Below are 20492 nucleotides of genomic sequence, written 5' to 3'. Positions count from 1 at the left end.
ACGCAAGTATCCCATATCCATGCGCACCAGGCGTGTGATGCCATCACAGGGTGGGTGGGCAGCTAGTTCTGGCCCCAGTGTCCTACGACCCTGACCACAGCGCAGCTGATACGCAGCCATTGAGTGACGCAAGGAAAAGCTCTGGCCGTGGGCGGAATGGCCTCTACAACAACCGCCTGAAAAACACTGTACTCAGTAACCTCTGGGAGCCGGCCCGCCCCACCTCGGTGCCCAGTGCCCGACTAAGGCACGGGCACCTCACAAAGTCATATTGCACCTGCCAGGCGGCCAGGTGCTACAAGTCTCCAAGGGTCCTCCTCCATCAAGCTTAGCTCCCCCCAACAATCCGTCAGCTCCCCGCGCGCCGACCCCTACCTTTCCTCGCCTGCCTCATACCCACGCGAGACCTCGGGCCGTTCGCTTTATGCTCACGTTTGTTCCTCTTGCACCGACCCCTACAACATCTGACAAACTACTGACGGCCTGACCTGGTGACAGAGCCTTCCCCTAGAAGAACACTTTGAAAAGGAAGACATTCCCAACGTTCAGTCACGCAAGCAAGCTGCGCCGCCCATCTTCGATACCTTCCAGAGTGGACTCCCATCTTCTGTCACTCCCCAATCGAAGCAACTTCCAAGACCCTTGACGGCAGAAGCGGACAACCGAACTCCAGTCGAGACATCAAAACGGAGGATGAAAGACCCCTTTTTCCTTGAGCCGCTGCCATGGCTCGTAAAGGCGACGCAGCCTTTCGCTGACTTTTTCTCACTACCGACACTGCCAATCCACGTCCATGAAGTCTTCGCCTCGGCCCTCTTCTACTCGGTCATTTATTACCCTCTGTCTCCTTTGCTGTCGCGATTGATAGTTGGCCGCAAATATCTCGATCTCCCCCGCAAGAGACGCATAAACTGGGATGCCCACGTCGTCTCTCTTGTCCAGAGCCTCCTCGTCAACGGCTTGGCCCTCTGGGTTATGTTCGTTGATGAGGAGCGCAGTAGGATGGATTGGCAAGCTCGTATGTGGGGCTACACAGGTGCTGCTGGTATGATTCAGGGCCTTGCTGCTGGCTACTTTCTCTGGGATTTGGTTGTCACGAGCTTCAACATGGATGTCTTTGGATTCGGCACCTTGGCTCATGCCGTCAGCGCCCTCTTCGTATTCTCTCTTGGCTTCGTAAGTCCGCCTCTGGCAAAATGTCCCCGCGTCTTCCTCGCTAATCTCTAATTCAACAAGCGACCTTTTCTTAACTACTACGGCTGCACCTTCATCCTATGGGAGCTATCAACGCCCTTCCTTAACATTCACTGGTTTTTTGACAAGCTAGGAATGACCGGGTCCCGCGCGCAACTCTATAACGGCCTCATGCTCTTGTTCACTTTCTTCTCCTGCCGCCTAGTATACGGAACGTACCAATCGGTCAAGGTCTTTTCGGATATATACGCTGCAATTAACGCCCACCCCATCCTGCCCAAGGAAATCTCTCCGGAAACGGGTGCAGTGCTCGCCCCGGCTGGTGTAATGAGGTTTGCGACGGCAACGTCGACGGTGCCAACGTGGCTGGCCGTAACCTACCTGATGAGCAACATAACCCTCAACAGCCTAAACTTCTACTGGTTCGTCATGATGATTCGTGCTGTTCGGAAGAGATTCCAGCCAGCAAAGTCGACAGACAAGCAAGCTCTGAACGAGCCCTCTTCTACCAAGGCCACCGCCTTGTCTACTGGGACTCAATCTCGTCGGCGTAAGGCATAGCGCGATTGAGGAGATGGGGCATCTGTATGTAGCCCAATTCCTAGGAATATTTCCTAGCAGTGATAGGGTGTGGTCCAGGAAAAGCTGGAAAATAATGGCACTGGGCGGAACGGGCGACTGTATCAATACATTAGAGGATGGTGTTCCATTTTGAATTTCGGTGTCTTACGAATTGCTATTTTACGTAATCGATAGACGTGCAAGTCGGTTGACTTATGTTAAGACGCTACCACAGCACAAGAGATGGTGTCTTTCTCTTGTCTCCTTTCGAGTCCCATTTGAGTGCGTCCCGTCTCTTATTTGACTTTGCCAGACGCTCAGGAGCCGAGGTGATCAGGGCGATGCGTTTACCAATCACAGTTTGCTCACAAATTCCAAGGTTAAGATCATGGCAATAGTATTAAGTACATCTATGTACGTTGACTGGTGTGACGGTAGTAAGCACACATGGCACCTATGCTATGCAGGGCGTGTCCAGAAAAGGGAAAACATGGTCAGTTGACTCGCTCGCTCCGATCCGGAAGATGAGGCCATCAAGGACGGAAATGAATGTGCAGTGTCAAACCGAATACTTAAAAACCGAAGGGGTTGTTGGGAGCTAGGCATTTCGGTTAGCAAGATCCTGAAGGGGCCCCGTATATAATCAACATGTGTGTACTGACTTGCTTGAGAGAGATTGGCCCGCCGGCCTGTAGCCTGCGGCATCAACTTCTTCGCCTCTCCCGTAACACCGAATCGAACCGGCGGAGGAGGTCCTGTTTTTTGAGGCTGCAAAGGCTGCACCGGTGCTTGAAGAGATCCGGCACCGCCCACATTGTTGAAGGCTCCCATGCCGGTTTGCTGCGGCTGGAAGCCCGGCATGCCGGTTCTTTGCGGCTCCATAGCAGGGGGTAGGAATGAGTTGACGCTTCCAGTGGGTTGCGCATTGAAACCCTGCAGCTGGCTAAATTGACCAGGGAAGCCAGTAGGTTGCGCCTGCATGGGGGAGAACTGATTGTGCCTTTGAGGATCCGCGAAAGGGCTTTGAGCAGGCGCACCTGTCATCATGGGCTGCTGCATCGACTGCATGAATTGTCCTCCAGTCTGCTGCATCCCTGAGTTGAAGCCCATCACACCCGGTACTGGTTGCTGCTGAGGCACGGGATAGGCATTCATATGCTGCTGTGGCATATGTTGCTGCATGGTGTATTGCTGCTGCAAACGTGCTTGATTCATGTCGTTTAAGCTCTGCCCCGGTGGTGCCACCTGAGTCTGGAAAGTTTGGGGGGATACGCCAGTCATTTGAGGCATCAATGGCGGTGGCGCAAAGGCGCTCGGCTGAGCAGATTGAGGTGCCGACAATGGTCTCGACGGCGGGGGAGGCATCAGCGAGCTAGTGGTCGCCATGGACGGTGGTGGAGCCGGCCTTTGCCTTTGCGTAGCTTGCTGGGATGTCTGCAAGCCTGTAGAGTTCGGCCTAATAGTATCAAAAAATGATGGCGTAGCTCCCGTGGGTTGAGGCACCTGCACCGGGGCTGGTGGTTGAATGACGACCGGGCTCTGTGCCGTCGGTTGGACTGTCCGTTGCGGCTCCAGAGGCTTCGCCAGCAGTGATAAGTCTTGCATTGAGCCAGTGAGAGCAGGCACCTGCTGGGGCGGATTTTGTTGTTCCGACAGTTGTGTTACAGCCTGGGTAGGAGCTGCGGCAGGACGAGGGGGCTCTTGTGGTTGCTTGGCGGGCTTCACATCCCATGCGTCGTCGTCAAAACCACTGGTCGTTTTGGCTGTAGCGTGAGTTGTTGAAGTAGAGGCAGGCGACTTGGACTCGGCGTCTTCGCTCGAGCCAGTCCCCTTTGCAGCAAATGCTTTTGGGTCCACGACATCACTCGTCTGGACTGCGGGTGCCGGCCTGCCTTTTCTGGTGTTGTTCCGTAGAGCTCCGCCAGGACCAGAGAAGAGACCGCCAGAAGCCCCGTCGCCCTCTCCATTTGCCTTGTCGACGCCGTTCTTCACTCGGCCAAACTTCTGGTCCAATGTGCGCATGACTTTCAGTATGTCTCCTTCGCGAAGACCCAAATTACGAAGCACCGAGGCGTCAACGTCTGGGAGTACACTTTCGTCCATCGAATCCTTGGCGAACGCCTGTGCGTATCGCTCACACAAGCCAACAGCAACATCGCAAGTGAGGAAGAACTGGAACCAATCGTACTCGGGCTTCTGCGGTTGTCCAACTGAGGCACCTATTCCGGCAGGAGGCGAGATTCTGGCTTGTGAGGCCCTGGCTTTCTTTACATTCGATAGTGGCTTGTCTTCGTCCAAGGAAATACCCGTAGCGCGTTCGACGTATTCAAGGTCCTCAACCGACATTTTTGCGACGGGAACTGCAATCTTCACGCCATTCATCTTATGCAGATTAATCTTGCCGTCCTTGAGACCTAGGAATTGCGCGTCGACGCTGAACGATTTCGATCGATCCGTCCACGTCCGCACTTTGGCGGGATCCGGCTCTGTGACAAGTTATTAGTAAAAAGTGCACGGCAGATCTTGAGACTGACGGTCATTACATACTAGACTTTCCAGACCGGCCCTGACCGCCGCCTTCGCCACGACCGTTTTCGCGTTTGCTCCGCTGCCCATAGTTATTACCATTTTCTCTTGCCATAAGACTACTGCCTCGCTTTGGTAGAGGCATTCCTGGCCCTACCTGCTGTGAGCTGTCCCTCTGAGCGGCTTTGACAGCCTCCTTTGTCAACCTGATCTCTTCCAAGCGGTTCTGTTCGACAGTTGATTTCGCCGCGTTCAATCCGGTGTTGCTAGGGGGCGGGGCGATGGAGCCTGTAACTTCGATGTAACTACTTGGGACGACGCCCTCCTTGCCATTTTTAACACGCCGAACCTGCCACCATTCTTCGCTCTTGGTATCGTCGATAACGATGACGTCGTCGCCAACGGCGACAGTAACCTCGTCGTCACCTTGGGCCATGAAGTCGTATAGCACTTGACCTTTCTTTTGGGCCTTTCCCGAGCCGGCCAGAATAACTTCTCGAAGTCCCTCAGCTCTAACAGCACCAGCAAGTTCGCCTAGAGCGCCCACAATCTCTTCAGCTGTGTCTTTGGCTCCAGCATGAAAATCCACGCTCTTGCTCGGCCTGACAAGCTCCAAGAACACGTGCTTTCCCTCACGAGAGTAGTGGGTCATCTTCTCTGCTGTCCACTCTTGAGAGGGACCATCCTGCGCACGCTCTGGGGCAATCAATATGTTCCCAGTTGCAAGATTGATTCCTAAGGTAGTGGGCATCTTTTTCCGCTTGCCCATCAAGGATACCATCTCATTGATATTGTACATGTGAAACCCACCAGGCGCACGATAGGGTGGTTCTTCGATTTCGGGAGACTGGTCGTACAGTCGGGTGTCTATCGATCTTTGGGATTGAATGCGCGCGGGTGCGGGTGCAGATGCGGTCTGCGATATGGGACGGGCAGGCAGGGCCGGGCTTCTGACTAGCTCCTCATCCGATGGCTCTGATGCTGGGGACCGCGGAGACATTGGGGGAGTTCGAGTTCGTGGTGGAGGGACAGAACGACCCGCCATCACACCTGCGAGAGCCGCCGCGGGATCGTTGTCAATGGAGCTGTTGGGTGTATATCCAGGCTCCGGCCTCTCCGGGTAGCTTTCTGTACCCGTGGAAGCAGAAATTGTGCGAGTTGGCAACACTGGAGGCGGCGAAGGTTGAACCACAGGATCTTCCACTTCGCCAAGTTCAATGTAATTGGCCGGTACGAAGCCATACTCGTCATCTAGACCAACCAGGATCCAGTCAGGGTCTGACGTGTCGTAGACGTCAAGGACAGCGTCTTCAGGGAAAGAAAGTTCCTCGTCTGTTTGCCTAGTGTATTCAAACAAGGCGCGCGCCTTTGCGACAGGTTGTGCCTGAGGTGTAGTTAGGGTCAAATTCAAAATGCAGCATGAAGTCTCGGCCAGAGCCGTTCTGGGTGCGCCTACCTCTTCTACGTAATTATTCGGAACAAGACCTTCGGGTTCTTCTTCGTCATCGGCACTGGCCTTCTTCTTCGCTTTCCACCAATCATCCTCGGCGTTCTTTTGGAGCACGTAGAGAATATCTCCGTCGTTGATGGCCAGCTCACCCTCGGCCTGGGGCATGTAGTCATAGACGGCCTTGTAAACTCCTAAGAAACCCATTTTGACGGGGCCTCGTGAGCTTCTGGGCACGGAGAACGATCGCGTAGGCGTTTATATGCGGGGAAAACCGCGGATCATGAGAAAGAATCGTAGGGATCTAAGTGGGTGGCTGAGGGTGCCGTCGTTTCTGACTCGGGAATAGTATAGGGAGTATTCGCTGCTCGTTGCCGGCGTGCCCGCGGATGGGCAAATGTTGAAAACTCGCAGGGATCGGGAGATCGGGTGTTGAAGGGTTCCTGGAAGCACAGTGGGTTAGATCGACTTCAGGGCCGCCAAACCGACAGAAATCAACCGTTTAAAAGCGTGGCCGCCGGATCAGTAAAATATGTCGAGCACAGTGAAGCGGACAGGTAATGTGGTTGGATGCCAGATGCCATAGACTAGCCAGGTAACGAGGAGTTGCGAGGTGTTTAGAGCAGAGGAGGGTAGGCAAGTGCGGATGGCGTGGACGGGATAGAGACAGCGCGGCACGATGTTCATGTGATATGTTCTAGACACAACTTACAAGTCATGGGGTATTAGCAGTTGAGTACACACTCGGCAATAGTGTCCGGTATCGCGATCGCCTCAGCTCGTGGGTTCGTGAGTGCTGATGGTGGTCGATGTTGAGTGGAGATGAATTGGCGGCAACTGCGGCCGGGACGATTTGGCTGGCAGCTTGTGCAGTACCGCGATAATTGAGCGATGATGTACTTTACTGCGGGAGGCAGGATGGTGGTTGGAGGATTAGACTGCGTAAAGACGTGACGACGGAAAGCAGATGGTGGAATGGGAGATGGAGACGTGAATATCGTAGCGGGTGCTAAAGTAGTTGCGGTTATCCCTAAAGCATTATTATTGCCTTATGCGATGGTGGTGGAGGTGTCGTGGCCGCGATGGTGCACTGGGAATCGGAAGAGCTGAGCTGGGCTTGGAGCCGGTACGCTTAGTGAGAGTGACCCGGAGTGGAGAAAGATGACTGCGCGCTGGTGCTGAGGTAGGTAAGGTACCTTAAGGTAAGCTTGAAAGATAAGGTAAGCAGGCGATATCGGGTGGGGGCCTCCGCTATCCGTCACTGCCGCAGTCATCAGAAACCTGTGAGGTAAGTAAGGTAAGGTACGCATACCTTACTGTATGTGCTGTTACCCCCATGCCCTGAGGACTCGAAAACACGGGTAGGTGCATAGGTGCGTGCATGTGTCATCCCTGCCTCGCTTCATCGTAGAAAAGAAGAAAAGACTTTCTCCCGTACTATTCGTTCCCCGCAGCCCGATGTAATAATATCTCACATTACCTCAGCCGCCTTTCTTTACTTGGTCCAGTTGATATTGCAAGGTAAAAAATGCATAGCCAGGTACAATACCGTCTCAAAAGTCTGGTCACAGCATTAGGATTACACCCAATTTCTCTGCACCAGACCCATCTTTACACACACCTTTTTGCTAGAGTATTCTGAAAATAAGAAGTAATTAAACCACTTATACTCTCAATTTGGAGACTGCTTTTAACAAGTTTAATGACGTGTTTTTTTATTTGATTTAGAGGTGAATTGGGATTGTTGGTCATCAAGGGTTTGGTGGGGAGGCCTTAACGCTGTGACCAGACTTTTGACCCGGCGTTGTACCTACCTCAGCCTCAAGTGCATCTCATGCTTGTAGCCCAAGCGCTCAGCATGGGACCATTGTCACAGAGAGCGGTTCGTGAGTTGGACGTCTGTCCAGTGACCATGTCAGACGGGCCGTTCTGATTCATGCGCAGCCAGACCACTTTGTCACGCTGTCGACAAAATACAATACCACATGGACGCGCAGATACATGCATTCCGAAGATCACGGAACACTCTGTAGCATGGAGCCTCTTCCAGCTCATCGGGGTTGAACAAGCGCCAGGCCGCTTTATACTGCATATCTGAATGGATTCATGAACAGAGACGTCTCATATCCAGGTATCTCAACGCATTGGCCAATGCTTTCCCTTAAACTTGTCTCCGATCTGCAATCCGCCATGTCTGAGTGAGATTCTTTTCCCCTTCCTTTTCACCATGCCAGCCCGACTCGCTAGCTCACTGGCTGCTCCCTGTCCGACCCCGGCTGAACACCCCGGGGAACAGTTTGGGATCTCGTCCCGACGTGTGACCGTCAGTTGACCACGATGCTTCTCCCGAAGGTGCGAGACTGGCAGGAGAAGCAACTACCTCTTCCTCAAACACTGCTGAGCTGTTGGTTCCTCTCACTGCGGCTGTCTGCTTGCTACGTCCGCTACCTGTGGCAATACCAGCACCCACGCTGGCTGGCTCGCGTTGTACCGCTGGTTGGTGCCCACCGATAATGCTTTGGGCGATACTCTGTTGATCAGCCGTGACAGCCGAGTCAGGGAATTCTTTGGAACCGTAGGTGATGTATTTGTGAAGCCTATCATTGGTAAGTATGTTCCTGAATTGTAGGCAGAGTTCTGCCGCCAAGATGCTTACATGTCGTGTTCCTCTCTGAGAGTCTGGTATCTGAATTCTTCCCTGCGATCCGGCACATTAGTTTTCACCATGGCGTTGCCTGCCTTGCCCGGAAGCTTGAAACTTGGGCCAAGCCACTGCCCCTTGATCGCACTTTCAAAACCGCTCTGCTTAACAGAATTCTTTGCTAGTTCACACATGTCTACAGGGCTCAGCTTGTAGATCTGAGCGGCTACGGCGTACTCCTCCATCAGAGGCTCCTTAGTAAAAGCGAACTGAAGCGGGTCGTCTGTCGAGAGTGAGACGTTTAGACCCCGGCGGAAGTACTGGTAAAACGGGTTTCTTTCGTAGGCAAGGAACAGTGCATTGTTACTCAGCGGCGACATGGCGATGCCAATCTGTTCGAGATAGAAAATGTATTGCAAGAGCGGAACCTTGCGTAACAGAAGACCATGGCTGATGCTATGGCAACATAGTAAAGCCACGGCCAGATGCTCGCTATCACCAGCTTCACCACAGTGTGGTCGCAGCACAAACGTGTTGAAACCCCGACGTTGTCGCAGAGCGTTGAGCGATGACATGTTGGAGAACAGATAGTAAAGCCAGTAACTGTAGGGAGGGTTTTGTTTCGAGTCCCAAACCTTGGGTACTGGGAACTTCTTGAACAGGCGCCGCTCAACTTTGCTTTCGTCGTCGACACTGTCGAACCCAATCACCCTCTGCAGAAAGACGTGCAGCTTCGGGTGGCTCGAGGGATCTCTTGAGACCTCGAACAGGGGCTCAAAAACATTCTTGACCACCTGTTCGAAAGTGTCCATGAGCCCGCTGGCCTTGTACACATCGTACAAGCGTGGGATCTGAATGAGCCATCGAACATTGTGGGAGAACAGCTTATTGTCGACCACCCAGGCGGCAAGCTTGTCCCATTCGTCGAGGGACTTGCCGTATATGGAAATGCGCCATTCAACCATTTGGTATTTGCTCGATTCAAGATCAGCAATGACCTCCTTGGTAATCTCTGCCAAATAGCGGCCATTGATGAAGTTGTCCGTCTTGAGGAAAATTGTTCGTAGCCGTGATTCGCCGATCGGGTTATACTTCAGATTAAACTTGTCAAATCTGTGGAACGAATCTGTGTGCGCCTTTTGATAGGTATTAGTTACGACGTTCAGGACGCACGAAGAGGAATACACGCTTCGGAGCAAGAACATACATGCATGTCTAAGGTGTCAATGGAAAGGTCATATGCGGTGAGATTGATGCTCTGGAACACCTCTGCTAGGGTTAGATGCCGATCATCTCGGAAAAGCACAACCTCGTCAGGGCACTTCTTCATCTTGCTCTTGATAAAACGCAGGAGATGTTTCTGGTTCATGCAGGCAGAGTGGTGAACGTGAGTATCAACCTTGCGCACGTTGTAAAAGTCTCTGTGGGGGACCTTTTTGCTGTCCGCCGTCTCCTGGTACTCGTTGAGGAGGGCGTAAAGATTGAATTTGCCTTCGAGATATTGAAGCCGACGGAAAGCGAAACTCTTGCTTGGACCATCAGAGGAAATACTAAGAATCTGATCCAGGTCCATATAGAACTCTCGAATGGTAGGAACCCGAATGAGGGGGTCTCCTCTAGTCTCGGCCTCTGCGTCGTCGAAGACTTGGTAGACGCCGCTATCGTCCAGCTTGAACGTCATCTTGTCCGCTGAGGGGACCGGAAGCAAGTCTTGCATGTCGAAGTCTTCTCCAATGTCTTGGCCAGGCTTCCGCTTCTTCGATGTGGGCTTGGTCTCTGATTCATGTGGCCGACGGCCTGCATGGTCACCTGCTACTGTTGCAGATGATGGGAACACCTTGCTGCCATTCAAGCTGTTGGTATTGCTGGTGATGTGCTCGGAAGAAGCCACAGCCCTTGCGTGCTCGGCTCCCCAGGCTGGTTGGGGAGGGGGCGGGTATATCGACCAAGAAGGATCATCCCTAGGATTGTCGTTAGGTCCTTGAAGAGAAAGCCCAATGTATCTCTCTCTTAGGTCCATGATGCTCTGAATATTCTTGGAGATGGCACTGAGCTCGGCCGTGATGTGCGGGTCGGTATCTGAAAAGGCAGCCACACCAAGAGCAGCAGGGTGGTTCGTGGCGCCAACGCTCGAGTCAAGTTCATGGCCCAGGCCCAGGTTAGGGATTTCATTGTTCAGAAGTCTGTGGTCGGCTTCCTGGAAAGTATGGCTCCGAGGGTGTGAGAAGTCCTCTGCGCTGGCAAGATGCTGCTGCGTCGGTTCCGGCAGTATCATTTCTTCATGCGCCTGAGCTTTCCCTCTCACTTGAGCCTGTCCTTTGCCCAGGGGAGATGAGTCCATCGAATGGTCGAGATTTCGAGGGCCGGCAGAAACATCACGATGCTCAGAGCCGACAATGACAGGGCTGCCGTGGGGGGTGGCATGGCCCAGAGGCCATACACCACTCCCCGTCTTCAGCTGGCCAACTTGGCTCCGCTGGTAGAACAGTTTGGCGTCAGTCTGGCTCATTTGGCGGTCCGCAACAGGATCGTAAAAGGCGGTCCTTGTGGGGAGGTCGCGGGGGAGCATGCCGTCTTGCAAGCTTGCTCCCTCTTGGCCCTGGCCATGGGATGACAAAGGGTTTGCGTCTGACACGGTTGCATCGCCTGGGATTTGGTCTTCTGACCCCTCAGAGCTACTGTCACCTCGGGAGTCCAGGGCGCACAATTCGCCATCGGAATCGGTTTCGCCGTTGTGAAGCGAGAATACGGCACCTCTTTTGGGGGAGGTCAAGGCGGACGTTGAGTCTTTTTGGTTGAGCAAGGCTTGTGTCTGATTGAAGTGAACTGTCAGCACGAAGCACGAAACAGGGAGCCACGAAAATATAAGCTGGGGGGTGGGAGAAGAACTTGGTTTTCGAAATGGAATGAGGGGTAGCTTACCAGCGTCAATCAAAACCACCACGTCTTTTTGGGGGAAGAGTCTTCGAAAAGTACATACCGGCCATATCGAGAAGCTTTTTGAGCCCTATCGTGGAGTGTCGTAGAGCCCTTCCCCCAAGGAAAGAGAAACGAAAAAAGGGGTCTAGTAACCTTCTGGAACCGACGGCAGAATTATTGCGATAAGACTCATAGCCATTTGCTAAGGTGCCTTATCGCAGTATCGGGTAGTCGCATGCACTAAGGTAAGGTACCTTACCTTACTTGGGGTGGCTACCTACCTTCAGGACCACAAGATAACGGATAAGACGAGGGGTAAGGTAAGGTAGCGGTTGGCTCCGACCTCCGACCCGCGACCGCGGCGGGGTCCTAAACTGGCACAACAGCCCAACCTTCGGTACATATCTACCTTATGTGCGGAATAGGTAGGACCTAGGTATCTAAATAAGTATCTTACCCACCCTATCTTTGTACCTAAGTTGAGCAGCGATTGCTTGCATAGGTTGGGCAGCATTTAACGCATAATTCGTGCGGCTTACCACATCAGTCGGAGATTAAGGTACAGCCATAGGTTACTATCGAGAGGTCCAATCGGGAGGTCCACACATTAACCGTGCCCGTTCGACAGACAAATACCTAATGTATAACTCAACAAAACCGTTGTCTGAAAATCTGTAAAAGACCCCTTGACGTTGTACCAGATACGTGAGTCAATTGGGTTTCCAACTAAACTTCCTACCCTATTTTGCACCGACGTCCTTCTGTATTCTAGAAGTCTTGGCTCTGGAGTCCAGCGAGTATAGTCCTCCAGCTCCAAACACAATGAATGCCCCGACCAACGTTCCGACGGCCAGGCGATTGCCAAAAAGCCATATGCTTAGGAGTAAACTTACTAGCTTGCGAATATTCAAGACGATGGTGACGGTTAATGCTGAGGACACGGCCGCAAGTAAGTTCACACCCCGGATGCATGCGTACTGGGTAACGACGTTTGTCACGAGGTATGCAAGTTGGCTCGGAATGTGGAGTTCGAAAAGCCCGTCTCCAACATCTCCGCTGAGGCCAAGGCCGGGGAGATGCGCCAGCATCGGCAGTGACAGAGGCGGACTATTTGCCAGCTTGCGGAATTGGCGGATCAACGATGGCGCAAACGGGAGGAAGAGTGGCAGTGACAGTAGGTGTGAATAGAAGAGGTTCTCTCGCCAATGAGGGCCATACTGTTTGTACGTTTCTTCAGTGTAGAGACCCATGATGGCGGAGAGAACCTGCGCCACAAACAATACAACGAGGCCGGTCCCAAAAGCGGGCTTGCTACTCCCCTCGGTTGTCTTTGAAGCGATCTGATGGGATATTAGAGCTAGAGAGACCGTCGGGTTTTGAGCATCATTTGCTTACCTTGGACTGTGAATCCGACCAAGCTGCGGTAATCACACCGAATGTCAGGAGAATGACAGCCACGATCTGTATACGCGAGTACTTTTTGCCATAGAGAGACCCAGCAACCATGGTTGTAATGCTTCCGCCAGACCGGAGAATGATGTGCACAGGGACGGAGATATCATAGCTGAAGGCATGGTTGTTCAACACATTGATGCTGAAGAACAGGACGATGTTGATGACCCAGCGTCGTAGAGGGACCTTGTTCTGCTGCAAGAAGAACGGTGGTCTCGTTCGGTCGAATTGGGAAAAGTATCCGGTGACAGCCACAAAGAGGAATTGGACAAAAGTCAAGAGGGTTCCTGCACACAAGCTTGTTAGAAGTTATTTGCATATTGCGGGAGCTATAGTGACATACCGCTTGCTGATTCGACCCTGGAGAAAGAGGATATTGTTAGCAAAAGAAAACAGATAGAGATTTAGGCGGCAGCGCCGGAGAGAAGCAGTGTTTACTTGATGATGGCCTCCAGGGCATACACCTAAACGCAGCGCGGTCAGCATATGTGCAGCTTCGATACAGTCGAGGTACAGGTCTACCAACATTGGAGCAGCAGCCGCCAAAGATCAGGCCAAGCATGACACCAACAGCGATCCATTGAGAAAAAAGACTGGCGACGATACGACCAGCCGTCTGCATGGATTCCTCACTAGAAGCGTGTCCATTCATGACCGAATCGTTGGCCGCCTGGTTGATCGTCTTCTCGTCATTGTGAACCCGGGCAGGAAAATCCATCTTCTCCAAGGGGGGCGATGAGATGCCTTTCGGCTGTCCGCGTTTTCGAGTGGTCGCCGGAGAGGACATTGAGGCTGTTTGGAGCCTGCATACGGATAAGGTACCTTAGTAAAGGGGACAAGACTTTCGGGTTGGGGTTCAAAGTATAATTGCAAAGGTGCGGCGTGCAGCGTGTCCGAGACACTAAGGTACTGTGTAGGACGCTGGTATGGCTGGGAAGCGGCACGCAAGGACGGGCCAGGGCAAGGCAAGGGTGGCCAATAGCAGTGGCGCAGCCGACCTGAGCTGGGTCGTGTCGGGACTCCGCTCACACCCGCAGGGACCAAGTCTATATCTCTTGTATGTCCGGGGCGGTTGGAGTCTTGGAGATTGTCTCGAGCTCGGGCGGTTGGAGTATCGGGCTAGGCACCTCAGGTATTTCATTACCTGTCTCTAACCTCAAGACACTTTGATGTGACGGGAGCTAGGTCCCTTAAACCACATACGCAGCCCTGGAGGTTTCCCATGTTGGCTCATTGATGGGGTAGTAGGTAGAGGTAGATCAGGTACCAAGGCACTACAGCACCTTAGGTAGATTCTGGTTCAACGTTGAGGCGCGGTCCTGAGGTGCACGAAGCACTCCTGTTTTGCTCTCAGAGTTGGTTATCTCGGAGCCAAAGCTGCAAGTCGTCTGTTACAGAGTTCTATCCATACAATAGGTACCTACTTACCTTAGGATCAGGTCCATGGCCCCAGGCCAACCAAACCAAGGTGCCCCTCTCGTTCTACTGGCTCGCTACCCACCCAATGGTTGATGGCCCCCGCCTAGCGTGAGAGGTCCTCGGAAGACTCCGTACCTTGCTCGGTGCATCCGTCTCGGGCCCCGTCTCGGACCAGGGACTTGAACCTCGCGGTCCCCCGAGAACCAATCTGAGCTATTTACAGAGGCACCTTAGCAGTGGAACTGGGGAGGAATCATGCTAACCGATTGACTGGCTGATATGACGAAACAACTCAGAGAATCCCTTGCTAGATACCCAAGGTAAGGTGCCTCAGATAAGAAAGCTGAGAAGCCCCGAATCTCGTCACATAGCGGGACTCAAGCCAAGCCCGATACCAATCTGGATAAATTATATCTCGGTGTCAGATCGCTATTTTACCTTATCAAGTCTTATGCTGCACGTGCCGTACTACAGTGGTCAAAATGCAAGAGCAACCTTACTTGCCTCTTTAGTAAGGTATGGCAATAACCTAAGGTACATAAAATAGGTATACACTATGCGGACCTCACATACTCTATCTCGTATACTTGGGTTTACCATCACACATCATTCGTTGATATCAAAACAGGCAAGAATCTCGTTACCTCCAATTCTACTATAGATATCATGGAGGCATATGTTACCGTGACGAGGTGACACGGCGGTCGGGTCCATCTACCCCTTGGTGCTTCTTCCATTTCTTCCACACGTTCCGCATCTGTCTTCTCCCCAAGCACTTCCCAATGACCCTAAGTACCCAGCAAACTCCTTCCTGCCGGTCGAGTTGACCTCCCAGTTCTAAAGTCTGGCAAAAACGGCGGTTATACCACGAGGCCACAGCCGCAACGAAAATCCCAGACACCACCTCCTATTGACCAAATTCCCCAGGTTGTAGGAGAAGATGTCCACGACCCACGCTGATTGGCTGCGTTGCCGTGCTTCGTCCGAATATGCGTGTCTTCGCTCGGCATAGCCCTCAAGTGCTCTGGTTATCCGTCGTGCTTATAGTGCAGAAAAGACAAATAGCTGCCATAGAGTTGGTCCGCGTTAGCCTACTCAACCTCCACGTTCCGGGAATGAGAGGGGGGTTCTCTTGCTGCCAAGGACTTACGTTGTTCGTTGCCGCAATCGCAATGCTATCCTCAAATGGATGCCAACTCATGTGGAGGATCTTCTTGTTGAAGTCGATCTGGTCGGCATCAGTTTCCTTGCGCATTCTTTGGCCCTGACCACCAGCTCCGGCAGCAGGACTACCAGCACGGGAACCTCCCTTCTTGCCACCGTTAGTCGCGGTTGGGCTGGTAGATGAATTGATGGGCGTCGGTACGCCAACCTTCTTAGCCTTGAAGGCAGACTTGTCTGCCTGCAGCACCACCTCGACTTCCTTATCGGGGTCTGACGGATAGATCATGAAATTGTTGTTGTAGCTCCCGGTCATGACGTTCTTGGCATCTCCTGAGAAGACAACCTCAAACTTGTCAAAGATGCTGTCATTCTCATATGTGTCGCATAGCCGAGGACGCAGGTGTTCGTGGATGGGAATCGTCTTGACAGGCTGCCGCTCCATATTGATATCCCAAATTTTCACCGTCAGGTAATCACGAGAGAGAATGTAACGACCATCATAGGAGAACCGCACGTCTGAGATCGAGGAAATGATTTCCGAGAAAAACGACCTTGATGACGGATCTTCCTCTTGCTCGAAGACTAAATCGATTACAACATGTTAGTATAGAGAAGACCATGTCGAGAAAAGACGGAGCAGGGCAGTACGTACGCTTGGCGTGGCTATCACAGAGAGCACTCTGGCGCATATCGGCAAGCTTGATGGTGCCCTTGGAGCTTGCGTACATGAACCAATTGCAGCTCAGTGGATGGAATTCGGCAGCGGTGATAACCTCAGTCAGCTCCTCCATATTTGCCGGTTTGATGTCGACAATGTTGAAGCTCTGGTCCTGGATATTCAGGTTCCAGAGGTTGATGCGGAGGTCATCAGAACTGATAAATGTCTCACCATCACTGTTGACGGATATACTATTGATGTGATAGGCGTGGGCATTCGCGTACGTTCGGCGGGGTACGGCGGCAACGACAGTGTCATGGTGGGTGAGGCGGGGCATGATGAGGTCTTCAGCGTTCTTGAAGCGATGTGCAGGCGACTGCTTCGGAGCACCACCGCCGCCGACGAGGTTCGCGGGGGTTAAGTCATCGGACAGATTATTCTCAGCGACGACCTTCAGCGACTTTTCGAACACCTTCCACAGCTTGATCGTCTTGTCGTTTGTTGACAGCAGATAGTGGGATGCGTTCTGTCGACGACACCACTTAATCTTATTAATCTTTTCCTCGATTTCCAAGGACTTCAGATAGTCGAACTCGGGTTCGTGGGACTGGAATTCGGTATGGAACTTGTACTCGCACGTCTTTTTCTGCTCAGGGACATCAGCAAGAGGCCAAGAACGGAGAACCGCCCTCCGTCTGGTTGCCAGCTCGGCTCACCGTTTCGTTCCGTTCGAACAATACGACCCGGCCGCCTTTGTCTCCCGTCGCTAGGTAGTTGCCCGTGTGATCGAACTCGACCGTCGAGATGATATCGGCTAAGTGAAAATGTCAGATCCACAGACAGGACATTGGACAGGATTTGGCATAGCGTCGGTAGTAGCGGCCACCAGACAAGGGACTTTGAGCTGCAGTTTACCTTCGGTGATGTCCTCCACATCGCCCTTGTCTCCAAAGCACCTATTGTGTCGCGTAAGCACTTATCCCAGCAAGGGCGGGGCAGTCGAGATGAGGATGAAAAGGAAGACATAAGGCAAAAAAGCAAAGAAGCAAAAGAACGTACTGGGTGAACTTCCACGTGGGGGAGTTCGTGTCACTGTCCACCATGTTTGCAAACCAGTCCTGTACGGGCTAAGAAATGGACTCGTAGATGTTGGTATGGGCGAACAGAAGAGGCGAGGTGGCGGGGTATGTCGAAGACGAACCAAGGGGCGAGCTCTAGTCGTGCGGTAAGAGGGAGACTGTCTCTCAGCGCTGGGTAGATGTGGACAAGGCTGAAATGAGCCACGCGAGAGTCGCAGCTGGATTGCGAAGAACGTGGTGTGGTGTTGAGAGTAACTGCGATGATGTGCGCAGCAGGGGTTAAAACACGCAGGTAAAGCGGAGGAGAGCGAGGGGCAGTTGCGGGCGAAGAGCAGCCAAGGGCTTTCTATCTCGTTGGATTGAGGCTGAGATAGATGCAGCGGGTCGTAGTTGGCGAGGGGTTGAGAAGGGAGGCCCGTAGCTCGAAGGCTCTGCGGTAAGGAAGGGTGGGTGCGCGGTGTATGGCGTATGCGGGAGTGAGAATGTCTCTGGGGTTTTCTAGAAAGGCGTATCCGTAAGATGCAGGAACGGCTGAGTGTCTCTCTGGTGACAGCGAGGACCAGAAGTCGGTTGGTCGAGGGTTTGCACGTTTGTTCGTTTGGAGGGGGTATCGCGGCGCAGGTAGCGGGTAGGCGAGAGCAGGGTGCAGAGTGCGCAAGGTTGAGGTTTGGGTGAGAAGGTAAGGCAAGGTAGGTAGGTGGAGTGGTGGAGTGGTTATGGATGGGATAGAAAGAGGTGACGCTAGGAGAGGGTCGATGGATGTTGCGTGGGCTTGCTTTGCTACCAGATTTGCTTAGGTACTAGGTGCTGTCCCGGCGGGCTGACTGACCGTCCACTGTCTAAAGGTGTAACTGGTGGCAAGGTAGGAATAGGTACTGCCCTCCACTGCGCTGGAATATTGCGCTCCGGCTTGAAAGTTGGGGCTGCCCTGAAAACGGGCGGGATGGGCAGGACGGGAATGGGAACGACAACGGGACACCTGAGTCAACCTGGAATTCGGTGGACAGGTGTCGACGGGAGCGGGCAGAGCAAACCCAGTTGGCAAAATTGGGCTCGCCCAAGTTGAGCCTACCTGGGTAAGTACCTACAATAGGTGCCTACCTACATTGTACAGCACCATCTACCTTAGGACCCTATAGGTGTTATGGTGCTGAATTGACCGGTCGATGGATCTACCTGCGCTAGATCCACAGCTCATAGCTAGTTCCACTTATGTAAGTTTGATCAAAAATCTTAACACAGCTTGCACGGGTTCCTTTCTAGGTTATGTTTTGTTGTTCAAAAATTCGACAACAGCAGGGTTCGAACCTGCGCATCCGAAGATAATAGATATAAAACAGTGAAGGATTCAAGTCTATCGCCTTGGACCACTCGGCCATGTTGCCTCATCATATTTGACCTCATATAACTTCATCATTCTCATGATCTTGAGGCGCGGTTGGGAATATCCACCCACAGCCTACCCCACCTGAGTCCCACTGAGAATGGTGAACAAGCTTGAAGCTGCATACCTGCCTACCTGCCTACCTTATCCGTACCTGGGCAATGAGTGCCAACTACATTTCAGCAGACTGATCTTCAATGTGTCAAGTTCTGCTGTTTTCAGTTTTCAGTTTCCGCCAGACCGATGCTCAGAAAGATGTCATACACAAAGCATACGAGAAACGAGAAGACAATCACTTCCAGATATCTAGCTTTACGTATCATACTTTTTCCGAGTATGGCGGAATCTGCAAGCCGACCCATCCAAAGCGCGCACACATGAACGGGGCTGACATGTGCAGCCACAGAGTCCGGCTGAATGGAGAGACTGACGAAGAGATGTCAACTGTTTCCGGGTCAGTTCGCTTGAGCGTCGTACGTCTCTGCCTATCTGATGTAGGTACCGTTGAAATGGCAAGAAGGTAAGGTACTTCAGCTTAGGTAGGTACGAATACTACCTCAGGTACTTTACGTAGGTAGGTAAGGTAACCTGGCACGCCAACGATACAAGAAGCCAGGACAGGCATGAACCTCGGTTTCTATGTCCTGACGTTCATCCCCCCTCGCGCTTGCTCGATCAAATTACCGACCGTCTTACTGATTCCACATTGCCATTCTAACCCCCCGAGCACTTACTACATCCTTTTCTTCACTGCTCTTAACATGGACCAGCAGGATGACCGCGAAGCCACCTCCAGGCCTAAGGGCAAGGGCAAAGAAGCTTCTACGTCCCCATCCTCCGCTATCCAAACGGCGCCCAATAATGGCAGGGTTCAACATCAGCAAGGTGACGGAGATGCACCGTCCACTTCCTCATTCGCATCCCGCCTCACGGCGTCTGCGGCCAGCCTTTCTCGCGCCGCGCTGACAGCTCGACCTGCTACCGAAACCATCCTCAACGAAATTTTGAGGGTAAAACTATCACCTGGAACCAGCTCCAGCTCCGCCCAGGGCTCTGGAAGCCACCGAGATACTGCTACTTATCGTAGCCCAAGCAGCGTGAACCCCGGCACTCTCATGACCTTTAATTCGTCGCCGGGTATATCCATCGCTGGCGGACAGCATTACGAAGACTTCATGGCTGCTCGTGCAGTCTGCAAGGACCCGTCCCAGTTGAGGAGGCCAGCTGAGGATCAGGGAAGCAACTCTGGAACGGTCTTCATCAGCGAACCCAGCGAGCACAACTCTCTGCCGTCAGGCACCAAGTCCGATTGCCAGGAACAAGAGGCCAGAGACGGCCTAGACGTGGGCGAACTGCTCAATTCTCTAGATTCGGACGGACATGACGCAACCGACAACGACTTGCAGACGTTCATATCCCCGCAAGAAGAGGCATCGCTAAGAAGGGCACTCTTCGACGATAGCCATGGGAGACCTGTCGCCAATTGGGCCCGTCTTCTCGACTTCCAGCCCCATTTCCTCGAAGGAGACAACATCACCGAATTAGTGCAGCATTTTGGCGTAGACGATGTGCTGCAGGCCAGAGCCATGTGGATGGAGAGTTGGAACGACGTGCTTACAGGCTACACCGACGAAGTTTGGGGTGACTTCGGGTCCCTCGCCCGAGAAGCGCACCAAGAAATTGAAGAGGCGTGCGAGCATGGGACAGCAGCTACGACAGACCCCAGCGGGATGCAGGCGCTCCAACGACTCAGACAGATTCTGGCCCATGTTCGAGGCCACTAATCGACGCGACGGAGGTGCTACGGAGGTGCTGTGCACTGCTGGCTCTGTGCGTCAAGACTGGGGGCCCAACGGATTGAGGGCCAGGGTTGCTCTGCCAACTGTCCCTCGCCCAATGACATCATGCGATTGCAACTCTTCGGCGTCTTCGCTGCGCCCTTATCCTGCGAAGCCCAGCCACCTCACCCACCCTTGCGGTCCTTAGCCTGGCTAACCCGAGAGAATTCGTATGCATGCAACCCACCTCACCGAAAGAACGTCGGCGGG

The 20492-nt window shown here is 52.9% G+C and overlaps 6 protein-coding genes across 6 annotated transcripts; 2 read left to right on the top strand and 4 right to left on the bottom strand.

The window, feature by feature from the left end:
- Positions 1-693: 693 nt before the first annotated feature.
- CORC01_12939 (TLC domain-containing protein) lies at positions 694-1755 on the top strand (the record flags this gene model as incomplete). Its single annotated transcript, XM_022624557.1, has 2 exons — positions 694-1176; positions 1237-1755. The coding sequence occupies 2 exons, from the start codon at positions 694-696 to the stop codon at positions 1753-1755; spliced, it is 1002 nt and encodes a 333-aa protein (XP_022468937.1).
- Positions 1756-2327: 572 nt separating this feature from the next.
- On the bottom strand, positions 2328-5935 carry CORC01_12938 (SH3 domain-containing protein; the record flags this gene model as incomplete). Its single annotated transcript, XM_022624556.1, has 3 exons — positions 2328-2353; positions 2418-4241; positions 4303-5935. 3 exons carry the CDS (start codon positions 5933-5935, stop codon positions 2328-2330), a joined length of 3483 nt encoding a protein of 1160 aa, XP_022468936.1.
- A 2041-nt stretch (positions 5936-7976) lies between these two features.
- Positions 7977-11376, bottom strand: CORC01_12937 (AMP deaminase; the record flags this gene model as incomplete). Its single annotated transcript, XM_022624555.1, has 4 exons — positions 7977-8325; positions 8385-9505; positions 9577-11195; positions 11292-11376. Coding segments are annotated over 4 exons (3174 nt in total), but the record flags the coding sequence as incomplete, so codon positions are not given.
- A 652-nt stretch (positions 11377-12028) lies between these two features.
- On the bottom strand, positions 12029-13527 carry CORC01_12936 (NST UDP-N-acetylglucosamine transporter; the record flags this gene model as incomplete). Its single annotated transcript, XM_022624554.1, has 5 exons — positions 12029-12628; positions 12684-13027; positions 13084-13100; positions 13179-13204; positions 13267-13527. 5 exons carry the CDS (start codon positions 13525-13527, stop codon positions 12029-12031), a joined length of 1248 nt encoding a protein of 415 aa, XP_022468934.1.
- Positions 13528-15200: 1673 nt separating this feature from the next.
- On the bottom strand, positions 15201-17084 carry CORC01_12935 (protein phosphatase PP2A regulatory subunit B; the record flags this gene model as incomplete). Its single annotated transcript, XM_022624553.1, has 6 exons — positions 15201-15224; positions 15310-15905; positions 15976-16627; positions 16698-16795; positions 16897-16937; positions 17041-17084. The coding sequence occupies 6 exons, from the start codon at positions 17082-17084 to the stop codon at positions 15201-15203; spliced, it is 1455 nt and encodes a 484-aa protein (XP_022468933.1).
- A 2121-nt stretch (positions 17085-19205) lies between these two features.
- CORC01_12934 (uncharacterized protein) lies at positions 19206-20228 on the top strand (the record flags this gene model as incomplete). The annotated part of the gene is made up of 1 exon (XM_022624552.1): positions 19206-20228. One exon carries the CDS (start codon positions 19206-19208, stop codon positions 20226-20228), a length of 1023 nt encoding a protein of 340 aa, XP_022468932.1.
- Positions 20229-20492: the final 264 nt, after the last annotated feature.

Source organism: Colletotrichum orchidophilum (assembly GCF_001831195.1).
Source record: "Colletotrichum orchidophilum strain IMI 309357 chromosome Unknown Scaffold_171.1, whole genome shotgun sequence".
Classification (NCBI taxonomy): domain Eukaryota; kingdom Fungi; phylum Ascomycota; class Sordariomycetes; order Glomerellales; family Glomerellaceae; genus Colletotrichum; species Colletotrichum orchidophilum.
Note: the sequence above shows the minus strand (reverse complement) of the source record. Positions and strands in the feature narration are given on the sequence as shown.